The sequence below is a fragment of the Motacilla alba genome, chromosome 5 (genome assembly GCF_015832195.1).
Source record: "Motacilla alba alba isolate MOTALB_02 chromosome 5, Motacilla_alba_V1.0_pri, whole genome shotgun sequence".
Classification (NCBI taxonomy): Eukaryota; Metazoa; Chordata; class Aves; order Passeriformes; family Motacillidae; genus Motacilla; species Motacilla alba.
The window spans coordinates 2192288-2213365 of NC_052020.1; the positions used below are offsets into that span (position 1 = coordinate 2192288).

At 39.4% G+C, this 21078-nt stretch overlaps 1 protein-coding gene across 3 annotated transcripts in view; it reads right to left on the bottom strand.

The window, feature by feature from the left end:
* Positions 1-21078, bottom strand: part of NELL1 (neural EGFL like 1) — a 286471-nt gene that overhangs the window by 147571 nt on the left and 117822 nt on the right. For all 3 annotated transcript variants that reach the window (XM_038139924.1, XM_038139923.1, XM_038139922.1), the window contains exon 13: positions 1998-2123. In XM_038139924.1, the coding sequence (XP_037995852.1) occupies positions 1998-2123 (126 nt within the window). The remainder of the gene's footprint in view (positions 1-1997; positions 2124-21078) is intronic.

Below are 21078 nucleotides of genomic sequence, written 5' to 3' on the forward strand. Positions count from 1 at the left end.
TATCCTGAACCCATCAGAGCCTTACCCCATACACGCTCAATTTTAATCAAAACACCAACCCATCTCAGGCTTTCAGATTTGTCTTCAAATACATGGTTCAATAACAAGAAAATTTCTCATATATTCAGTTTGAACAAAGAGTAACAAAATTTTAAAGACCTGAGTAATAGCTACAGTCTACGGCGCCTGCTAAACATTTGTTGTCAGTATAAGGGGAAATTACTTAAATATTTGCTGCCTGATTTTTTTAATTGGTTTTTTTTTTTAATCATTACTATTACTGCTAGAAGTCTGTTTAAGCATAATGCGAAATACAAAGACAGGATTAGTGCTTCTATTGCACAGTATTTATCTTAACTACATTAAGTATTATAACAAACACTTATTTCTAAATACAACAGGCAATGAACCAAGTTTCTCCTGATCTATGTCATGCACTTGCTCTGCTTTTCAACGACAATATCAAAAATGAAGTGTTTTTTGCAAGACAATAAACCTGCAAGAAATAGTTGTCTCTCTCATTCCACTATTTGTTCTTTTACCTGCTCTGGATTCTTTGTGTGCATGCACTTTAAGTGAATGTTCCCTCATTACTGTCAAGCAACTTGTCTCGCTACTTCACACTTTCTCAGTGTATCACGAATACCTTTCCTTCTCAACCCTTTGCATGCCTAATGACAGTGCCTTGCTGGAAAGAAAGGCACATTAGGAAATTAGTAGAGCATATATGGAAAAGAAAGAGTCAGATTACCAAAACCACTCTCCCCATCACTGTGAAGGTTGATACCTCACACAGCACAGAATTTAAGGTCTGAATCTGTCATGTCACATTGTAAAAGATCAAGAAAAAGTGAAAAGAGACAGATTACACAGAAATAATGACTCCTTGAGCAAAATAAAAATCAGCTTCCCGACAGCTATTTAGCATCAGCATCTCTCAAGAGGTGGGCAGGACTTTCCTACAGTTTTATGAAGTATATATTAGCTAAAAGACATGCTGTCATAATGAAAGTCAGCATTTCCTATGACCTTCCCTAAGGATAACACGCATTACAATGTAGTTATTCCAGGCTGAAAATCATTCTGATATTGAATATTCCTGTGCCATCTTTCCACTTCAGAGAACAGTTCACCCAACACCATTCTAAACATGTGTCAAGCTGATTTATATCCATTTCAATAAACCCACCTAATATTTTCCTCCTTTGCATGACAGGTGTAACATCAAAATAATCCCAAAATCAGACTTTCTGAAGCGTTGTCATTGAAAGATGTTATTCAGATAGACAGAGTTGGGATGAGCAGTTCAGCAGCTTCTCAAATTTTTCTGAGACTCCCAGAGAAGGTCTCTTAAAAACCCCTAAAAGGAAATGAGGCCCTACCTACTTTCCACTAGGAATTTTTAGAGCTCATTTTGCACATTGATATCTTTAAAAACACCAGCTAGGTTCACTGTCTAATGCTATCCACTTGCTGTCTTTTCAAAACAACATGTCATAGTTCTTGAGACATTAATTCTCAGCATTAACAACAATTTCCAAACCACTTAACAATAACTGGATTTAAGAACTTTATACATTTCAGTTTTCCTTTTGCATGTTTGTCTCGGCTCTGTCCAGAAACCTTCTCCTCCTGGGTAACTTCTCATGTTTCAATCCACTGACCAGTTTCAGACCACAGCTGATGAAGTCTTATTTCTTCTCACAATACATGTGATCTCAGCCCCTGCACCTCGCACAGAAGGCAGATGTGAGACACGACGGGACTGTGTCTTGGCCAGCAAGAGCCCTCAGTGGCCTCCTTCAGCCACCTTCCAAGCTAACCCAAAGGGCCCACAGAATGGAAAGGCACTTCCTACCACACTTATCCATCCTACCTGTGCCTAAATTTCATCATGGCAAAGGGCCAGCTGCTGAGTGGCATTTGGGACTAGACAGAAGGGTGGTAATACACACAAGACAAGCATGGCAGTGCCAGTGCTGCAGCTGAGAGCTCACCTGTGCAGGAGAAGTCATCCACACGCACGTAGCCCGTGACGCAGTCGCAGCGGTAGGAGCCAGGCAGGTTAACACACACGGTGTTGGCGTGGCAATAGTGCATCTTGGCAGCACACTCATCAATGTCTGCAGGGAAGAACCACCCAGGGAAGTTACAGTCAGACTTAGTGAAATGAATAACATCACATTACAGAAAATAAATTCCATTTCCAACTCCAAAGGCAATCTGTTTAAACACTAGTACTAAAAAACAAGGCAAATTCAGTAGAAAACATTCCTAAAAATAGAGCTAAAACTCCTGTATCATAGCAATGTGTTCCTTCCCACTGTTCTTCATGAAACATTATTTCTTTTTTTAATTCTGGAAAAGTAACACATACATTTGGGGTTTTTTTGCAATGTTAAAAACCAAAAACTGATGTGGTTTTCAAACACATGAATAGCATCAAAGTACGCAATACTGAAAATCCTAACTCTTCAAGGCACAGGAACTCCATACAGCATGGGCTCAGTTGCAGTGCTGGTCAGATATGCCACACAAGGTTTGCCAGGACAGTGCAGGAGCAGATTCCACTGCCTAGTTGAACAGTGAGTTCTCCACACCTCCAGACTCATCCAAGTGCTCTGGCAATGCCCTGGCCCTGGACACACAACTGCTGCAGGAGTTACTGGCCAGGGCTCTCTGCCACCTCCACATGTCACACAAGGAGAAGACTGAACCAGTCACCTAGGGTCATTTTATAGTTTGCATTACATCAAAGCCAAAAAAAACCCCATTACTAAGGAGCAGCAAAAGCTTGACCTCATGTCTCTGCTTAAGCAATCTTTATTGCTGCTGTACATTCAAAATCCAAAACTGTTTTCACAATAGTGACTCAAACCTGTCATTTACTTGCCTGTTTAAATATCTCAAAGCTCTGTCATATTGTAAACTGTAAAATCTTGTCCCTTCCTTTTTTTACAAAACCAGATATTATACTGAAGAATTTTCTTTATTTTTTTTCTCAGCAGGATAGATTTTCTGCTTAGCAGCACAGATTTTACATGAAGTAATTCATGGTTTTCAAAATATTAATTCTAGTGTTACATATGTCCAACACAAAGAAAGATGAATAGGAGACATTTTTTCCCCCTATTCCTTTCTTTTTCTTATTGATTGCTCACACTCTGGAAAGGTATCAATTGACACCACAGCTGAAGAATCTCCTCGGCTCATGGAGTGGTCACCTCAAAGTGCATCCTCCTATCACACCCCTCTGCACAGCCATCTACAGTCTCCCTTCTCCCTCCACACAGTGCTTACGGAAACACAGCACCAAAACATCAGCATTCAGCCCCAGAATGTAGGAGGGGGAGGGGGGAAGTTTAATTGTGCACATGCTGAGTTCTTGGTTACCTAAAATCAGGTATCTTGTTTAACCTTCCTAAACTGAAGCAGCTGCAGTTGAGATACACCCCCATTTTCCAGGCTCTGAAAATGAAACACATGCCAGCTACACTCACACTTCCTACATTACAGACATCTGTCCAGCAGGATCTACCAGCTAAATCTCTTCATGCTGGCCAGCAAACAGCTGGCAGCTGCCAGCAATTTCTGACTGCTGCCAACTTGGGATGAATTAGAAATGATGGCCTGGAGGCAAAATACTTTGTATACCACTGCAAACACCTTAAACTATCTCATTCTTGCACTTCTGTTGTTTCAGTTGCAGTGCCACTTGATGAAATGAATTTTAAAAAGTCAGGAGCATCAATATACGAAAGATAAAAGCCAGAAGAAATCCTCCCACATGTCTTGTTATCACACCACTGAGTGCATGAGCCACTTGGGAAACTCTCAGGTGTTGACGTGCGTTCACACTGATCTGCTTGCAGACTATTTTTAATAGGCTTTTTGAGCATAGCTTTGAGGAGTTTTGCTCTTGCATATCTAATAATTTTCTACCATAAAAGGAAAAGGAATGAAAAGAGGTCTGCAAAGGAAGCAAGAATGTCAAGACAGCAACCAATTCACCCGAAAATTAACCTTACACACTACCCTACATCTCCTGCTCCCTCACTACACTTCTCTTTATTCCCCCAAGGGGTAGTGAGAGGATTAAAAGCCTCAGAGGTGAAAGAATTCGAACTTAGATTCATTGCAAAAACAGCCCAGGTTGCTGCAACAAAAAATCTGAGAACACTTAAGAGATAAAAAAAATTCATTATCTATATGAAAATACTGCTATGAGAGAATATCTCAAACAGAGACTACCAACTTCAAGTGATGACTTGACTATAAATAGAAGAATTGAGAAAATCTGGTACTGGGTCACTGCAGAAGTTCCAGAGCCCAGAACAAAAAGCCTGAGCCTAACAAAGGAAGCAAAAGTAAAAAAAAAAAAAAAAAAAGAAAAAAAAAAAAAGATCTGTGTCTTCAAACTTTATTCATTTATGTAACTGTCTTTGCAATCTTTAGGGGTTACATTTTCCATAAACCCTTTCAACATTTCAGATTTTCTTTTACCTTTGCAGTATTAGCCTTCCACTAACACATGCATTTTCTTTAGAGAGAATGATATTGAGAGGTCAAAACTGGCAAAGAATTTTCTTATTAAAGCCTGTAGGGCAACACTAAATCTGTTGCTCTGGACCACAATGCTACAAATACATGTAAAAGGTTAGGTATTCATCACAAAAAGCTTTGGCTTTTTACTTAATATTGTTAAAGTAAAAGCGATAAAGCACACAGTGGTATATATCAACTCAGCTGTAATGGAGTTCAAATTGTGATTCATGTGTATGGATTGCTTGTTGCATTTGAAATATTAAAGCTCATCTTCTAGTGGTCTTTGGAGGTGACAAAAATACATGATTTATGCTTCTCTCTAGGCTGGTGAAGTAGTTTGTTTTTCTTTTAAAAAGGTATACTTATGGTCTTTAAAATCAGACTTGACACGGCATAATTATCACCACATATCACCGGCTTCCATCTACATCAGCTCCCACTCTGCACCAACAGAGACCTTTGGGCTGCAGCTTTCAGCAAGGTCTGCTGTGTTAGAGGGTGGGCTGGCCTGGGAAGGGACTGGTACACCACCGGGTTCCAGTGTCTCCTCAGCAGCCAGTGAAACAGGGCTTACCCTCAGTGCAGAGCTCTCCTTACAGCACTACTCACACACCCTATAGCTAACTGGCTATCTCCATGGCTCTACTGCAATAAACAGAGAATGTGAACTCATAGGCAATACGAGAAGAAAATACCTGTCATTAGTTGTGCCAGTGCACTCAGCAAGGCTGTGAGTAGACTGGGATAATAAAACACAAGGAAACTATCTCAGAGGAGTGGCCTCCTTAGCACCTGACAGGCGAGCACCTCATACCAACCACGGAAACCAGGTGGGAGGGGAAGACAACACAAATGGTGTTCAAGCATGGCCAAGGAAAGAGGTTTTCTCATCTGCAAATGTACTTTACAAACTGTCCAAACCACTTAACTCTCTTTATGCTAGATTTAGAATCCTATTACTACATATCTGTAATGCTTAAAGATGACAAGAAGACACCAGATCTCAACTAAAGCACCTCTTTACTGTTTGTCCTGCCCAATAAGTCACATCAAACCAAAATAATTTCAGCTGTAAAGAAGGCACAATAGCTATGAACGGCAATGGGAGTTTGGTCCATTCAGCCCAAGATGAAACGGACCTATTGTTTTTTAAACTGTTAGTCCTGTAATAACCATGAGGGAACAATTTTAAAACAAAGCACTCTCTGCCTCTGGAATTGTATGCCAGTCTTTCCATGCACTTAACAATAATCCCTTTACACATTAGTATTGTCATCACCTGTTGTTTGGGGCTTTGTTTTCAGTTTAACTACTGAAAGACAGTAACATACAAATCAAAACAAAATGAAACAAACGATGAAGTATTCCAGAGCAGTAGCAGATTATGTATTTTTATCATAATCAATTATTCTATTTGCAGCTATCTCCCAGTTACTCACTTTCCAGTTGGGGACTATACCAAACAGAATTCTCGGAAACTCTGTAGGGAAGCAAAGGCAGAAAATCAAAAACGGGGGGAAAGAAAACCCAGCTTTGCAGAAAGCTCTGATGTCTAATTCATGATTATTAATGTGGGGGAGGATTCCCCTCCCCTCTTTTTATTCCAGTCAGTACTATGCATTGACTTGAATGGTATTAGACCCTGGTCTACATAATCAGGATTTTTAAAAATGTGAAATCAAACAGTGTTACAATTTAAGTAATGTCAAATCTTAAAGTATGCTCACAAGCTGATGGAATAATATCAATGAAGTGTCCAAAACAGCAGAGAACAGCAGTAGTGGAGCACAAGACAGGTCCTGAAATTTTAGCAAACTTATGCTTATGCTAAAATGAACACATGCCATTTTCACTCCACTGACTTAGCTGCTCCTTGGTTATTATACTTGCTTGTTCTCCAGATTCTCCCTGATTCAGCCCTCCCCTGCTCTTATCTCCTTTCCACTGTCAAACTCACTTGACTTCAGCTCCATCGCCTTTCTGTTTTTCCTTTTCACCCTCCCTCTGCCTGTCTTCTTTCTCATACATCTCATGCATCTAACATACCCCACACCTGGTTTTTACCTTTAGCACAGGCCTGGTTTCTCAAATTGTGCACCAGAATCTTCAGGGAGCCATAAAGCACTAGACACGGCAGTCAGCAGTTCCCCATGAGCTGGCAGCAGCTCAGCCTCCCCCAATTGCCTGAGTAAGAAGAAATTTATTACTGGCACCAAATGTTTAGGCTAGCCTTAAAACTGTTTACCAACAACTGTTTACCAGCCTCCTTGGTAGCAATTCATCTCCTCCAAGGCAGGGCAGCAGTACAACTCTGCCTTGGGGATGGAGCTACTGCCCATTCAGAGGCAGGCAAAGAGCCCAAAAGAAGAGCAGATAAGCCAAAGAAAAACGTCCCTTTCAACAAGGCTGAGAAATATCACCCTAATGTCATTAAGTAACTAACTAGTGAAAAATGCATTCATAAATTAGGGCTGGTGTAGCATCGACTGGGAATCCAAAGGCAATAAAATAACTATCAATATAATAATATCAGGAAGTATTATCACTTTGACTTTTAGAGCATCATTAAAACGGTGCAGCCTCTTCCTCTCCACACAGTTTAGAAGTGCTTTACATTGATATACCCACTTCATGATACTTCAAGAGTATCAATATTCCAAATCTGCTTTCTGTCTATTTAACTGTTGCTCTAGGGATGGAAACTGTACAACTATCAGGTTAAACAACTAAACAAATAAATATTTTCAAGCACATATTCACATGCAAATCACACTTGCACAGTCATCCTTTCCAGAGCAGACCAGTCCCAAAAAAAGTATTCCCCCAAAAAAGAAGGACAAAAATAAAAATTCAAGGGAAGGTTCCTGGTCTTTATTTCAACAGTATTAAGCTTAAATACTTTCACCATTCACACTCAAGGAAGCAATTGATTATTCTCAAAAAGAGATCACAACATTTTGCTACCTGTTTCTCAGCTACAGTAGTAAACTGCCCAGGAACGTGGTTCTTTCCTAAAATCTGTCCTAGGGGAGCCTTAGATGTTAAAATATTGCCTAGGTACAATACAATCCCTACTCCATCCTTGTTATTGCTTACAATAATACACAAGTCATCAGCCTCTTTACATCAGGTTATGATCTTTTGCTGAAAAAATGAAAATTTAAAAAAAAACTGATTTCCATAGCCTGAATCAGCAATGATCTGACCAATTCCCTGACTCTCTGGAGTCAGAGAATTTCATCTATAGTCTTTCCTGGTCATCATTCCTCAAAACAACCCAATCCTGTCTTGAAAGGCAGCACTCAGCCCTTTTTAAAAATCTTGCTGTTCAGACAATCTAGTGTCCCTCTCAGCAAGAAGTTTTTCCTTTTATTATGCTACTAAATTCTGCTTCTCTCTAAGGAAAACTGAAAATTTGCAGTTCCACTCTCCTTTGTGCTTTCCATCATTACACTGGCAAATTATGTGCACTGGTATGGTGGGATGGTCCCAAAGAACCTTGAGATCTCTTAGGATAAAACCAGTTTATTTAAATGGAAGCTCTCCTAAAAGATCATTTCAATCAGTTCAAAAGCTGCTATTGCTGTGTTAACGTCAAAGAAAATATAAGTAATGTGTTGTTGTTTTTAATATAAAGAAACTGTTTTCTTAACCCTAAGTGCATTCATTTGATAAATACATTAATAGAAAATGTTCACAGACTTAATACTTTTTTTTTAAATGTTTGCAGCTATAGCTCTTAGGGATGGTTGATAACTTATTCATAAGGTATCTCTGACAGTTGTAAATAAGTTATTTTAAAAAATATGCAGCCAGAATTCACATATGATAACACAGCTTAAGAGAATGCAGATTAAAAATAATCACAGAAAGCAAAATTAAACATTTGGGGAAACAGGTTTTGGCTAACAGCAGCAGCTCAGTCATTTGCTCCAACATGCCAAAGCAACTAGGAAAAACAAGTCAAAATTCTGCTTGTACTGTTGTAGCAGCTGCTGTGATGTTTAGAACTAACTGAAGTTAAAAAAGATTGCTTTATCTGGGATTACTCAAGCCTTTTAATTTTTTGCTTCTAATTATTCTTTGAAACTATACTGATATTTCTATTTAGAATGCACAGCAGCAGAACAGGCTACTAAGGAGTGTGCCTGAGTGGGTGTAAGGATTTTTTCTTTAAAGACACTGCTGAATTTGCTCTTCCCCTCAGTGGCTTATGAGAGATCATGTAACAAGCAAGCCACTTCTCATTTTGGGAGTCTGCCAGGCCAGCAGGATTCAGGATTTTTACCCAAGTCAGTGCCACCTTCCCTGCTCTCCAGCTACTCCCTGGCCCCTTGGACTCCATCAAGGCAGATAAATGCCTTTGAGGACACTCTGCTGTAAGGGATTCTTGGATTCTGAGGAACATTCATTACATCCTTTCATGGACATTATGGCAGAGAGGTTCTTTGACACCCCCAGGTATTTTAACATACTCAGGAATACCAGCAGTTACTTGAAGTAAGAATTTTGTATGTCAGGGAAATGACCTCATGTCCTTTAGGAAAAAAAAAAAAAAAAAAAAAAAACAATGATTACTGCTGCCTCTTGAACTGTATTAAGTGCTCTGAAAACAGCAAGATGTAATGACAGGTAGCCTGGGAGAAATACTGAGAAAATGCTTCATTCTGAGGCTTCAAACTGACAGAGGGTGGGTTTACATGAGATATTGGGAAGAGATTCTTTCATGCGAGGGTGGTGAGGCAAGAGCAGTACGCCCAGAGGAGTCGTGGTGCCCCATCCCTGGAAGTGTTCTAGTGGAAAGTATCCTTTCCCATGGCAGGGGGCTTGGAAACAGGTGTTCTTCAAGGCCCCTTCCAACTCAAACCATTCTGTGACCCTGTGCAAATTCTGCTGATTATAATTAGACCCCTTGAACTAAAATGGAGGTAATCCCATATAAACTGGTGCTGGCCCTACAGGAGCTGTTGGGTGTCAGAACTTTGCAGGAGCAAGCCTACAGCAGGAGAAGCTGTTTGCTCTTTGTAGAGTCATAACCAGGAGATTTCAGGGGTTACAGAGCTATGGCTGTATCCCCCAAGAACAGCACATATCATAAACTAGCAGAGATCTGGGCTCTCTCTATCCACAGTCAGAGCCACAGTCCTGGCAATATTGCCAAGGACTCTGCAGCAGGTAACAGCTAAATTCAGTGAAAGGTAAGGGAGAAGCTTAGAAAAAGAATGTCATTCAAATAGAATGCATTTTGAAAGCTTCTCTTATAAAAATATTGAATTAGAAATAAACCCATGTAGCTCTAAGTCTCATAATGATGTTAGGGTTTTTTTAATACATATTTTAACTTAAAAACAGCTCCAAAATGGCTGTTCTTTTTATTATTTTTATGAAAGATGTTGTGTTCAATATTTCACATTGTGAATGCTTTAATCCATCAGCCATACTTTTTCAAAGTTAGTAAATAATCATATTTGGACATGTTATCTTTTTCAGAAAAGAAGTTTTCTTAAGGCTTCTCTACAAGTGTTAATTTAGGAATAAATAAACATATCTACAGATGTGATAAGTAAAATGTTGGTGTTCCTAAGCTCCATTCTTGTACATACAATAAATGCTTGCATAGGCATTGCAACATGTAGCCAATAAAGAAAATATTGTTTAAATTCACCATAATAATCATGCCTGGCAGTGCAACAGAAATTAAATAGTACAGAAAACATCAAAAACCACTGGCTTTTCCTGTCCTCCCTCAGGTATGGTGTATATTTTTTCCAGAAAGCAGGAGATGTTTTGGGAATCTTCTAGCTGCTGAGGAGAAGATAGTGGGGGGAAAAGGCTTATCACACAGGGTGGATGTGGGACAAATTCTTTTCACCCAAGATGGTTTGATAAGCCAAACAGTAAATGGTGAGACATCCTGTCACCCTCTGCCAGCACAGCACATCTCTGGGCAACTGCAAACTTTGAGCTTTGCAATCAGCACTCTGACACTTCTCCATCACCCCCATGCTGAAACCTGGAGCAACGACAAGGGTCTGATCTGAGCATGTTCCCTCACAAATCCATGCAGACCAACAAATATGTAAATATCTGGGAAGCCTGTTCCCTTACAGAAGTGGTGCTCACCAGGGCAGCACAATTTGCTTCCCTGGGATACACAGGGACCTAATCGCTTTCCCCTGGCTAGAACACAGGATAGAAACCTCACCAAATTACCACAGGGAAAGAAGTGGGAAGAATTATATATAATAAATCTAACTGGACTACTCTCCCTTAGTAGTACTATCCCTTAGTACTACTCTTTCACCCATTTTTCTTTTTCAAAGGCTCTTAATGCACAAGAATTCATTCTAAATCCAACTGCTTACATGCTGAGCTGTAAGAGTTACCATTACGTAAGTCTAGTACAAATAAAAGGTTATGCTGCTACTGCTCACAAATATATTACTGCCCATTAGAAAACAAAGCAAAATAATCACCTCACTCTCAGGAAAACAGCTCTGTTCCCTAGAATGACTGCTCCTACTTTACTACATAAATGTACTCCCGAAGCCAGGCTTGCTTTGGTTTTGATTTCACTTTTAAAAGAAACTCCTGGATCTCAGCAAGCACTGAAGAAATAAATTCTGCTATCCAAAAAGGAATGCAAGACTTCTGTAACAGATTCACCTCCTTATTTATTGTTATTTTTAAATCTTTCCAAACACTCTGAGAGATACCAGTGGATGCTTACACAGAGGGAGGATGGAAGGGAAGAGGTGAGGGTTTGTTTTTTTCCTAATCTTCCATTTACCTGTATTAGCCAAGCAGTACAATACATTGAAATAACTCTTATCTATTTTCATTCAGCTCATACCTTACCTTTTCAACCCCCTCTATCTGATTTACTAATGGCTGGGGTTGAACAATGGATTATTATATCAAAAGGAGCAATTCTTTCTTCATGCCATTATACTGAGAGTAATTATATTAAATATATTGTTCCATCAGCATGTGTCTTATGCCATCATCCACCATTTTTCTTTCGCTCTCTATTTTTTGCCCAATACTCTTACCCAGTTTTTCTCCTTCTATATCCATCCTGCCATATTGATTGGCTTACTCTTCCAAATCCACACAGATGCTATCTTCAAATGATAAATTGCAAAAGGCTGCCCATGTAATTGATCTAGAATCCCTGTGCCCACAGCAACATTTTATTGTGGCATTTTGAAGGATGCTGTAGCTCTCTGAAAAATTAAATGCTTATGAAAACTGTATGGAGCTTTTTTGGGGTGGTGTCTCTATCATGTTTGAAAAAACCTACAGCCCCTGGACAACTACTAGCCTAGTATTTCATAATGACTTTAAGTATATATTGTTATAACAAATGAGACAGATAACAAGTTAGTAGCAAAAATCATATCAAATTAATACTCCACACAATTTTGCACTGAAGTAATTTTTTCACCCAAGGACTGACTATTTGTGCAGCACACAGGCTACAGAACAATATTGTCCCATGCTGCCGAACATCAACTGTGCCCTATCTTCTCTATTTATGGCCTTCATTTTCCTAACTATTCTCTTAACGTCTTTTCAGCAATTCATTATTCAGCTGTTTCCACCACATCTTGCTTCCCTATCCAGCTCTGCTGAAAAATCCATGAGGAAGCACTGAAGGGGCAGACTCATCACCATTGCTGAGTTGGCAACACTGCCTCCTCACTGCCACATAATTCAAACCAGGTGCTTCCACATGATAGAGGATTTACTGGTTTCATTTTCATGGGTCCAGATTATTTATTCCCTGTTAATCAGGTTCCACAGAGGATAAAGACTAATATCATATTCAGATAAGGAAATTATAGATCATGGCAAAACAGTTCCTTTCTGAGTATCCCTCAGAGCCATGCTAAACACATTTTAGTGTTCCACATCCTTGCTATGCAATCTAGTGTTATTGTTTGTGCCTTTTTAAATTTAATTTCATCTATAATGTAAAAATAAACACTGAAACATCAGCAGAATAAAACCACCTAATTTTAGATATTATAAATATTTTTCCCTATAAACACAATCCTAATTGACATAACTGGAAAGTGCTAGATAGATCTCTCATCAGCAAATATGATAATCAGGTGTGATTTACAGCACTAGTTACTAAAGGAGGCATTTCTGGTTTGGAGATTGCAACAGTTCTGCATTTCTTAGGCATAACCTGAGGTGAAACAAATTAGAGGAACAGTAAGAGGGGATGGGGGGAAATCCAACAGCTGATCATAAAAATATTCTTTACCTGCAACCCAAAGTCCTGCCTCAACACTTAGGATAAATTTTATTTTAATTGCTTTGCTTTTGGCTATGAAATTGAACTGGTGATTTAATGCTTTCCCCTTTGATAACATAGTCACATGCCTAGCTGCAGTTAAAAAAATAAGAAATTGCAACACTCACGTCCTTAATATTTCATTTTTAGTAACTCTTCATCTACATTACTACATAGCCCATCATTATAGGGTGTTTTACAATATATGTTTCAGATACATTTCCTTTATCAGGGTCGGCTACTGAGGAATACATTCACAGATTCCCTTGAGTTCCACCAAGGCAAATGGTCAGAGCACAAAGAAAGGCTGGAGCAGAGATTTACAGAGCCAGTCCTTCCCAGCCATGAAAGCTAACTGTGAGAGATGTGCAACTTGCTTGATGGTTTAATGGGAGACCTTGAATGGCCATATGCCCTCCTGCCAGGAGCCCTACTGCAAACAAGCTTCCTGAGCTTTCCAGAAGCAGGGTTTTAATTTGTAGAACACAGCACACCTTTGGGAGTAGAGGTTGGGAACAGAGGCAGCATTATGTTGCTAATTGTGATAGTGAATTACTATTTTATTGCCAGCATCATTACATAAATTTCAGAGCATGTTATCAGCAATAAGACCCAATTCCAGCATGGCCACGGCTGGCTTTTACCAGCTCTTCCAAAACGCAGCAAAATTCTCTGTAAAATACAGGAATGCACAGCAGGGTAGTGGCAAAGACATACTTTAACATAGGTTAAAGTAATCCTTGTGAAAGTTAGCAGAAAGCCCAGAAATGAATAATGAATTGTTGAAAGCCCAGAAATGGGCTTTGAACCAACCTACTGAATAGTCTGTGTGTGTGTACTTATTTGTACACTGCAGAGGAAGGTGAATCAACAAAGATCTCACCTGAATGAAGAGAAAGAAAAGGAGGGTTGAATGAGCATTACTGATTCCAATTGCTGTGTGCTGACTCTAATTTTTATGCTAGATTAAACTTTATTTAATAGCAAAATAGTAACTCTTAAATTGCTGTTGATGAAACCTTTATGTATTTTGTCTGCAGAGAACCATTACGAAAACCATGTGAGATTCCATTATCAATATAAAGATGGAAACTTCTATAGATATCTAATGCATTTTCATCATCTCGATTAAGAAGCAAATTCTGGCCTGATTTCATTGGTAATTCTACATTAGTTGTAAATAAATGATAAAAAAAAAAAAAAAGACAGCAAAACTAGACAAGCTGTGGATAGAAAGTCAATACCAAAATCAATGAAAAATACTCCTCATCCCAATGGTTTCCAATGCTTTCACCTCACTCCACATGTATTTCAAGCTATTGTTCGCCTTTTATTAACAGCAATGTAACCTCATCACATTGTGGCACACAGCACGAGGTCACCCAGAGAGTAAAGCCAGACAGGATGCTATGAAAATACACTCCCACTGCTAGAGACTTTAAAAAACGTGAAGTGATAATTGTCAAAGCAAACCTACTCCACGCAGAATTCATGAGATTATATAATACAGACCCTACTTTGAAGAGTCTCTGAGATTTTTCCTGCACCAAAGTTCTCATTTTTATAAATGGAAAAAAGGTACTGAGAATACAAATCTCTCATCAATGCAAATCAATGCCTATACCAGCATAAAACAGGAAATATTAATTTGTAGCTGCCAAGTGCAGAAGAGAGCTAGCAGGCACTGGAGTGACCTGGTCCCCCAACAAACCCAGTTGCTGCAGAGTGCTACATGAAGCTTAAATCCCAGACAAAAAATGTGTTTAAAAAAGTAATTAACATTTTTTACTTTAGTACATTAAGGTACACTGTTCTACTAACCTGTGCTCTGTGCGCATGTCCCTCTCCCAAATATCCTTTGCTTTCCTGCACAGCAGCAAAATAATCACCTCCAGAAAGGTAGTGACCATGAAAACCTCCACTTTACCCACAAGAGGAATAACAGCACTTCTAGGATTGCTGCAAACAGAAGTGAAGGGAGAAGCCACTGCCTCTATTTACCTCATTATGATGTCTGCCCTTTCATGGAAAGCAAAGGAAGTGCCTCAAAAAGGTTCAGAGTAACAATGCTGACAAAATAAAAGACATTTCCTAAATGCTGGGAAAAGAAGAGATGAAACTGAGCTTAAGAGGGAAGTAAGGGCCTAGATGTTAACATACACATACACGTTAGAGAACATGGACAGGCTAGAGCTCCTGCTGATGGGCTGTAACACAAGACCAAGATGATTGTAAAATTGAAAGGAGAAAAGCACAAGACATTACATTTCCACAACAGAAAAAACCCTTGTATCACATTCCAAAGGTGGTCATCCTTCTCAAAACAAACAGTTAGAACAGCTCCTTCTGCTGAGAAAGTATAGAAAGAGCATTTCAGAATTTATGCCACTGTCACATGTACCGCATGCCTTTCTCCAGAAAAGAAACCCTCATTTCACTGTATGGAGTTTGCATGACAAAGTTTTGGTAGCAGGGGGGTGCACTCTGTGACAAGATACCAGAAGCAGACCCTATGTTCAATGGAGCCAAGGCCTGCCAGCTCCAGGACAGACCCATCACTGACCAAAGCTGAGCCCATTACCAACACCAGCAGCACCTCTGTGAGAGTGTACTGAAGAAAGGGTAAAAAACCTTGCACAAGAGCAGCTGGCAGAGAGGATTGAGAACATGAGAGGAACAGCCCTGCAGACACCCAGGTCAGGGCAGGAGGAGCAGGAGCTGCTCCAGGTGCCAGAGCCGAGATTCCCCTGCAGCCTATTGTGAGGCAGCTCTGTCCCTGCAGCCCATGGAGATCCATGGGGATGCACAGACTCACCTGCAGCCCATGGAAGAGACTCACATGAGAACACGTGGATATGCCCTGAAGGAAGCTGTGACCTCATGGACAGCCAACAGTGGGGCAGGCTCCTGCTGGGACCTGTCCCCCCATGGAAAAGAGCCCACACTGGAGCAAGTTTGGCGGCAGGACTTGTGATCCCACTGAAGCAGCTCACAAGGAACTGCAGCCCATGGAAGGACCAACATTGGAACAGTTCACAAAGGACTTTCTCCTGCATAAAGGACCCCATGCTGGAACAGGGTAGGAGTGTGAGGAGGAAAGAATAGCAGAAACAAGGTGATATAGACTGACCATAACTCCCATTCCACCTCCTCCTCTATTGCTTGGGGCAAGGAGGTAAAAGAATGAGGAGCAAAGTTCAGACTGGGAAGGGGGAGGATGGGGTGATTTAAATTGGTTCTTATTTTTTATTATCCTACTCTGATTTGATTGGCAGTAAATTAAATTTATTTCCTCAAGTCGAGTCTGTTTTGCCTATGATGTTAATTGCTGAGTGACATCTCCCTGTCCTTATCTTGACCCATGAGCCTTTTGTTATATTTTCTCTCCTGTGTTGTTGAGGAAGGGAGTGATAAAGCAGTTTGGCAGTCACCTGGCAGGTAGCCAAGGTCAACCCACTTAATTTACTTATTGTACACTAAGAATTTTATTTCTTTTAGCATTAAAAAAAATGGAAGTAATTTTATCACCATGTTTGTTACATCTTATGTACTAAAGAATGAAGAATCAGAGATGCATTTATTATGGTAAGATAAAATCAAGATTTTTCAAGTTTCCACTCCTCTTAAGCCTTTAAGAATGGTGCTAGTAACTGTCATTTAACAGCTGATAGGTGCAATTTTAATTAATTAGGCATTGTTTTTCATTAACGTGAGTGAGGTACAGAAACCTTTTGAGTCATAAACCCATCATTTAACACAACCGCCAACTTTTTTGAGTCAATTCACTTGACGTTCTGTGAAATCAAAGGAAAGGAGCGACTTCTATCTAGACTGTGTTCCTGTTTCTGGGTGTAATAAATGCCAAGAAAGAATTAGCAATTCACAATAACAAGATTTGTACATAGAGCACACGCTGCTTTCTCACAAAGCATTGATATTCAAGATTTTAAAAGACTTTTTAAAAAAGTCATGCACCTTCTTCCAATAAAGCTGAGCTTCTCATGCTCCTGTAGTGCTCTCACAAACCCAAGTAACAAAGAAGTGAAATAATCTACTGACACAACAGACTGACCAGCTTAACAAAGCTGAATGTGTGTGTATATATATTTTCTCTTTAACAATCGGTTTCTATTTACATTCCAGTTTTTCACAGATCTTAACAACTTTGTTCTGTAGTTCCTCCCTCTTATTATCTTGACAGCCCTAAAACACCTCTTTTGTCTAGTCCACAACCCTGAATGCACAAAAAGCTCCTCTTTGCTCATGCATAGATCTGAAGACACGTTCAGTCCATCCATTCAACCAACCTCTACTTATCTAACTTCTGTTCTTGCCTCATAAATCAGTTTCTACAAGCTGTTCATCATTTTTAGAGTGCTTTCTGAATAGCTTTCTATTTATTAATTTTACATTTTCTAACCCAATGTGTCACATGCTCTGAACTCTGCTTCTGAATCATCACAAAGATTTTTGAAGGGTAAAATCATATGCTGCTTTGACCTTGTTAAACTATCCCAGAACTGTTAAACAGTTTTAGAGAAAGCACAAAGGAAAAAAACAATACAGGAAGAGTGAAATCACTGTCATTGAGTCACTTTTAGATCTACGTAGGGCCATAAAGACTTCCCAAACAAAAGACAGATATAAATATCTTAAAAATACAATTACATAGCATACAATGGACACTGATTCTAGATTATACAAATCTTCTTGCTGTTTGCCAATAGGTACTAGAGTCTTGTATAAATCCCCCATAAATGTGCTATTACTTAAAATAAAAGGAAGACACATCATCATGGATGATGGGTACAGGATATTTTCCTTGGCTTAAGGACAAGACCCAGCTCACGAGGTACACTAGAACACCTGCACACCCGATTTTCAGCTGATAAAAACCCAAATATTGGACGTTCATACTGTTTCAAAAACTGGTATTCATGCACGAATCCATATATAAAAATTCAAAATAAATTAACACAGCCCCTAGTTCCCCCATGCAGATCCAGAAGGAGCTATGTTCCCTGAGCATGCTGTGTTTATCCTGTTTTTTCAGGAATCAGTAACAAAAGACAGGCACTAACACAAGGCAGATAAAAATTCAAAAGCATCCAACTTCATTCAGTCACAGGCAGTTCTTAAGACTTGACTGGTAAATACCAAAAAGCTTATCCAGGGTATGATTATCCATATGCTAAAATCTGTATTTGGTTCTATATTAGAAAATTATTGTGTTATAATATCACATATTAAAACATCTGATTAACCATGTTATCGATGTAATAACAAAATATTTTAATAATAATTGAAATAGCTAATAACATGAACAGCTTGTTTCCAAGGTGACCAAAATGAATCATATTTCTTACCAAATTTCCCTTAGGTATAGCCAGCTTATTACTACTTTGAAAAATTTTTTTTTTCTCCTACTGACAGCATCACTCACTAGCTGTTCTCTGCTGTCAATGTTGCAATTCATCAACGTTGCTTTTAATCTGCCATTTTATCTGATGTCTGTGTAAATAAATACTGATCGTTGATGTTTTGCAACCCACCCAAAAGGCCCAGACATCTTGAAGACATTAAGGAATTGATGGTTTGACAGTATCTTGATACAAGGTGATGTAAATTATGAAGAAATATGTATTTTGGCTTGAAAGAATAGTCTCTCTGACTATTCTGCTAGACTTTTAAATTAACCATACGCCACAGAAGACATTTCTTAACTCAAAAGCTCTCTTGGACAGATATAACTGTCTTAGTTTCAGCAGAGGTAATTGTAAGCAGTTTTGTGTCTGAAAGTAAAAGGAAGAGTAGAGAGCAAAGAAATGAAGCCTGCCATGACACAGGGCACATAGGGCTGCAGAACAAAGCAATGATATTCTTTGGAAAGAGCAAGGCTCTTCAGCATGGCATCTTCCATCCAGTTGGACTGGAACATCCATCCAGCTAGAGATGTCAGGTCAGCATTGCACCTGAACAACTATCCCCTGCAGTGTATTATACCCACAAAGGCAAGTCAAGATGTGCACAGTCTGGGGTTTCATATCTTAGTTGTACTATTAAATATAAAATCATCTCATTGCATCATTACAGAGAAAAGCTGCACAATTAAAAACTATTTGGTTGCCTCCTATGAGCCTCCTGTTTGCTCCAACCAGCAAAGACACAGCAAAAAACAAAGGAACAAAAGACAAAGTGCAATAACAAACCCACCAGCCAGCATTCCCACCATAAATAAATAAAGCCCTGCCAATCTGATTGCCCTTGCAGCAATGTAATTCACACAAGCAGAGCCCTCCCAGATATGGATTTGACAGGGTGCCTGGACTGCAACATGTGGTGACCAGCTGAATCCCAGCTTGGCTGGGATGTTCTATCCAGCCTGAAAGGAGAGGAGCTGCACGGCGGTATCTGCCCTTTCTCCTTTCTCACCTCATCAGCCACATCCTTAAATTCTCTCAGCACTGAAGAGCCCTGGGGCCATGATGGCAGGAGGCTGCAGACCATCAGATTCCTTTGGAAACCACCAGGAACAGCCCAACAAATCATGGTGTCTCAGACAACTGAGGAGAAAATTAGGCTAACTCCTTCCAAATTTGAGAGAGAGAGAAGGCAACCTACACATATAATCAAAGAGCTGCTTGGGAAATCCATCTGTAAGTCTCCCCTGATGTGTGACAAGAGCCTAGACTATTACCAAAAGCACTTCTGAACATCAGTCAGTCCCTGCCCACGTGTCTCAACCCTAGAGCTCAAAGAGATACCCTACCTGCAATATCTCAGAGGAAGTGATAACTTCTGAAAGCACATCAACAAACGGTTTTTACACTATTTCACATGCAATGACCAGTCCTTTGGTAAAGTGTATTTGCCTCAGTGTTCAGATGCCATTTTCACCATCAGCCTCTAAAAGAAAAAATTGTGCTAATTTATAGAAAAAGAGGGAGGTCAAGACTAAAAGCTTCAACATTGTCCAGTCCTTCACGCTCACAGACTGTCATTGTTTTTTGCAAGTGGTGAAGACAGATGGGGAAATTTCTCTCTTCACAGCTGGCAAGTTCTCAAATTCTTAAGCTGACAGCAATTTGTGTTTAGAATACAGACTTAATCTTGGATCTTAATCTTTTTAAGTAAATGCCACTATACACATATGACAGCAGTCAGGGAGCAGCAATATCCTGCTTTATTTCTCCACCTGTATATTTCCATAGCTTTTCTTCAGAGGTTGTAAGGTTCACAGTCTACTGCAGCATGTGGTACTATAGCTGTGGCAAGAAAGTGTGAAAACATCATTATACTACACTAATTTCTTCTTACCTGTTCGTTATGCCAAAAGTACCCATGAAAAAGAAAAGATAGAAGATGTAGAGACTAAATACAGGCACAATGAAAAAGTATTCATTCCTGGCCAAGCTTATTTCCCCAGTTTGTACTGTTAGGAACAGTGAGATTGTCAGTCATTTTCAGACTCCTAAATATTTTAGAGAGCTTTCCAAAGACTACAGATATAACTTGGGAGTTTCTCTCTAAGGAATGAAAGCAGACAAATTTAGTACTAGAAAAGCAGGAGATCGGGAATGCAGAACGGGCAGCTTTTCAGGAACAGAGAGGTCACACAACTTGACTTGCTCAAAAATCAAAAAAAGCAAGTAAATCCAGTACTAGAAATCATTCCTTGGGTTTTTGGGGGGTGCTTAGCAGAGATTGATGACTTGTTTTTATTTTAAAAAAATAGATCACATGACAAAAATACAATTTTGACTTACTAGAAATTATTCATTAATTTACAGCAAATTAAGAAAGCAGAGCTGAGTTAGTGTGAATAAAATCTTTTTTGAAGAGTGTGGTATTTCTGAAATAGCACTTTCCAGCTTTGCATTGCAAGGGAACAAGTGCCACACACAGAAGATGATGTGGAGAGGTCTGAACATACATCTCTCCCAACAGAAGACCATCCCAGTCAGAGTTTGGAGAAGCATAAATAGAGGCAACATCAAAATCCTGTTTGAGGGAGTGTGTTTCCTCTCTTGGGATTTTTTTGTTTGCTTTACAGCACTCCCCAAACCTTTGCGACTCTTCATCCCACTTCTGTCTATTTCATAACATCTTAATACTTGTTAATTACTCTATAAACAGCTGAAACACTGGCTACTGCTTCTGAAGAATTAATTTAAATGTAGTAGCTTCAGGTACATTTTCTGATACCTTTTTCAGAGATAATAATTCCA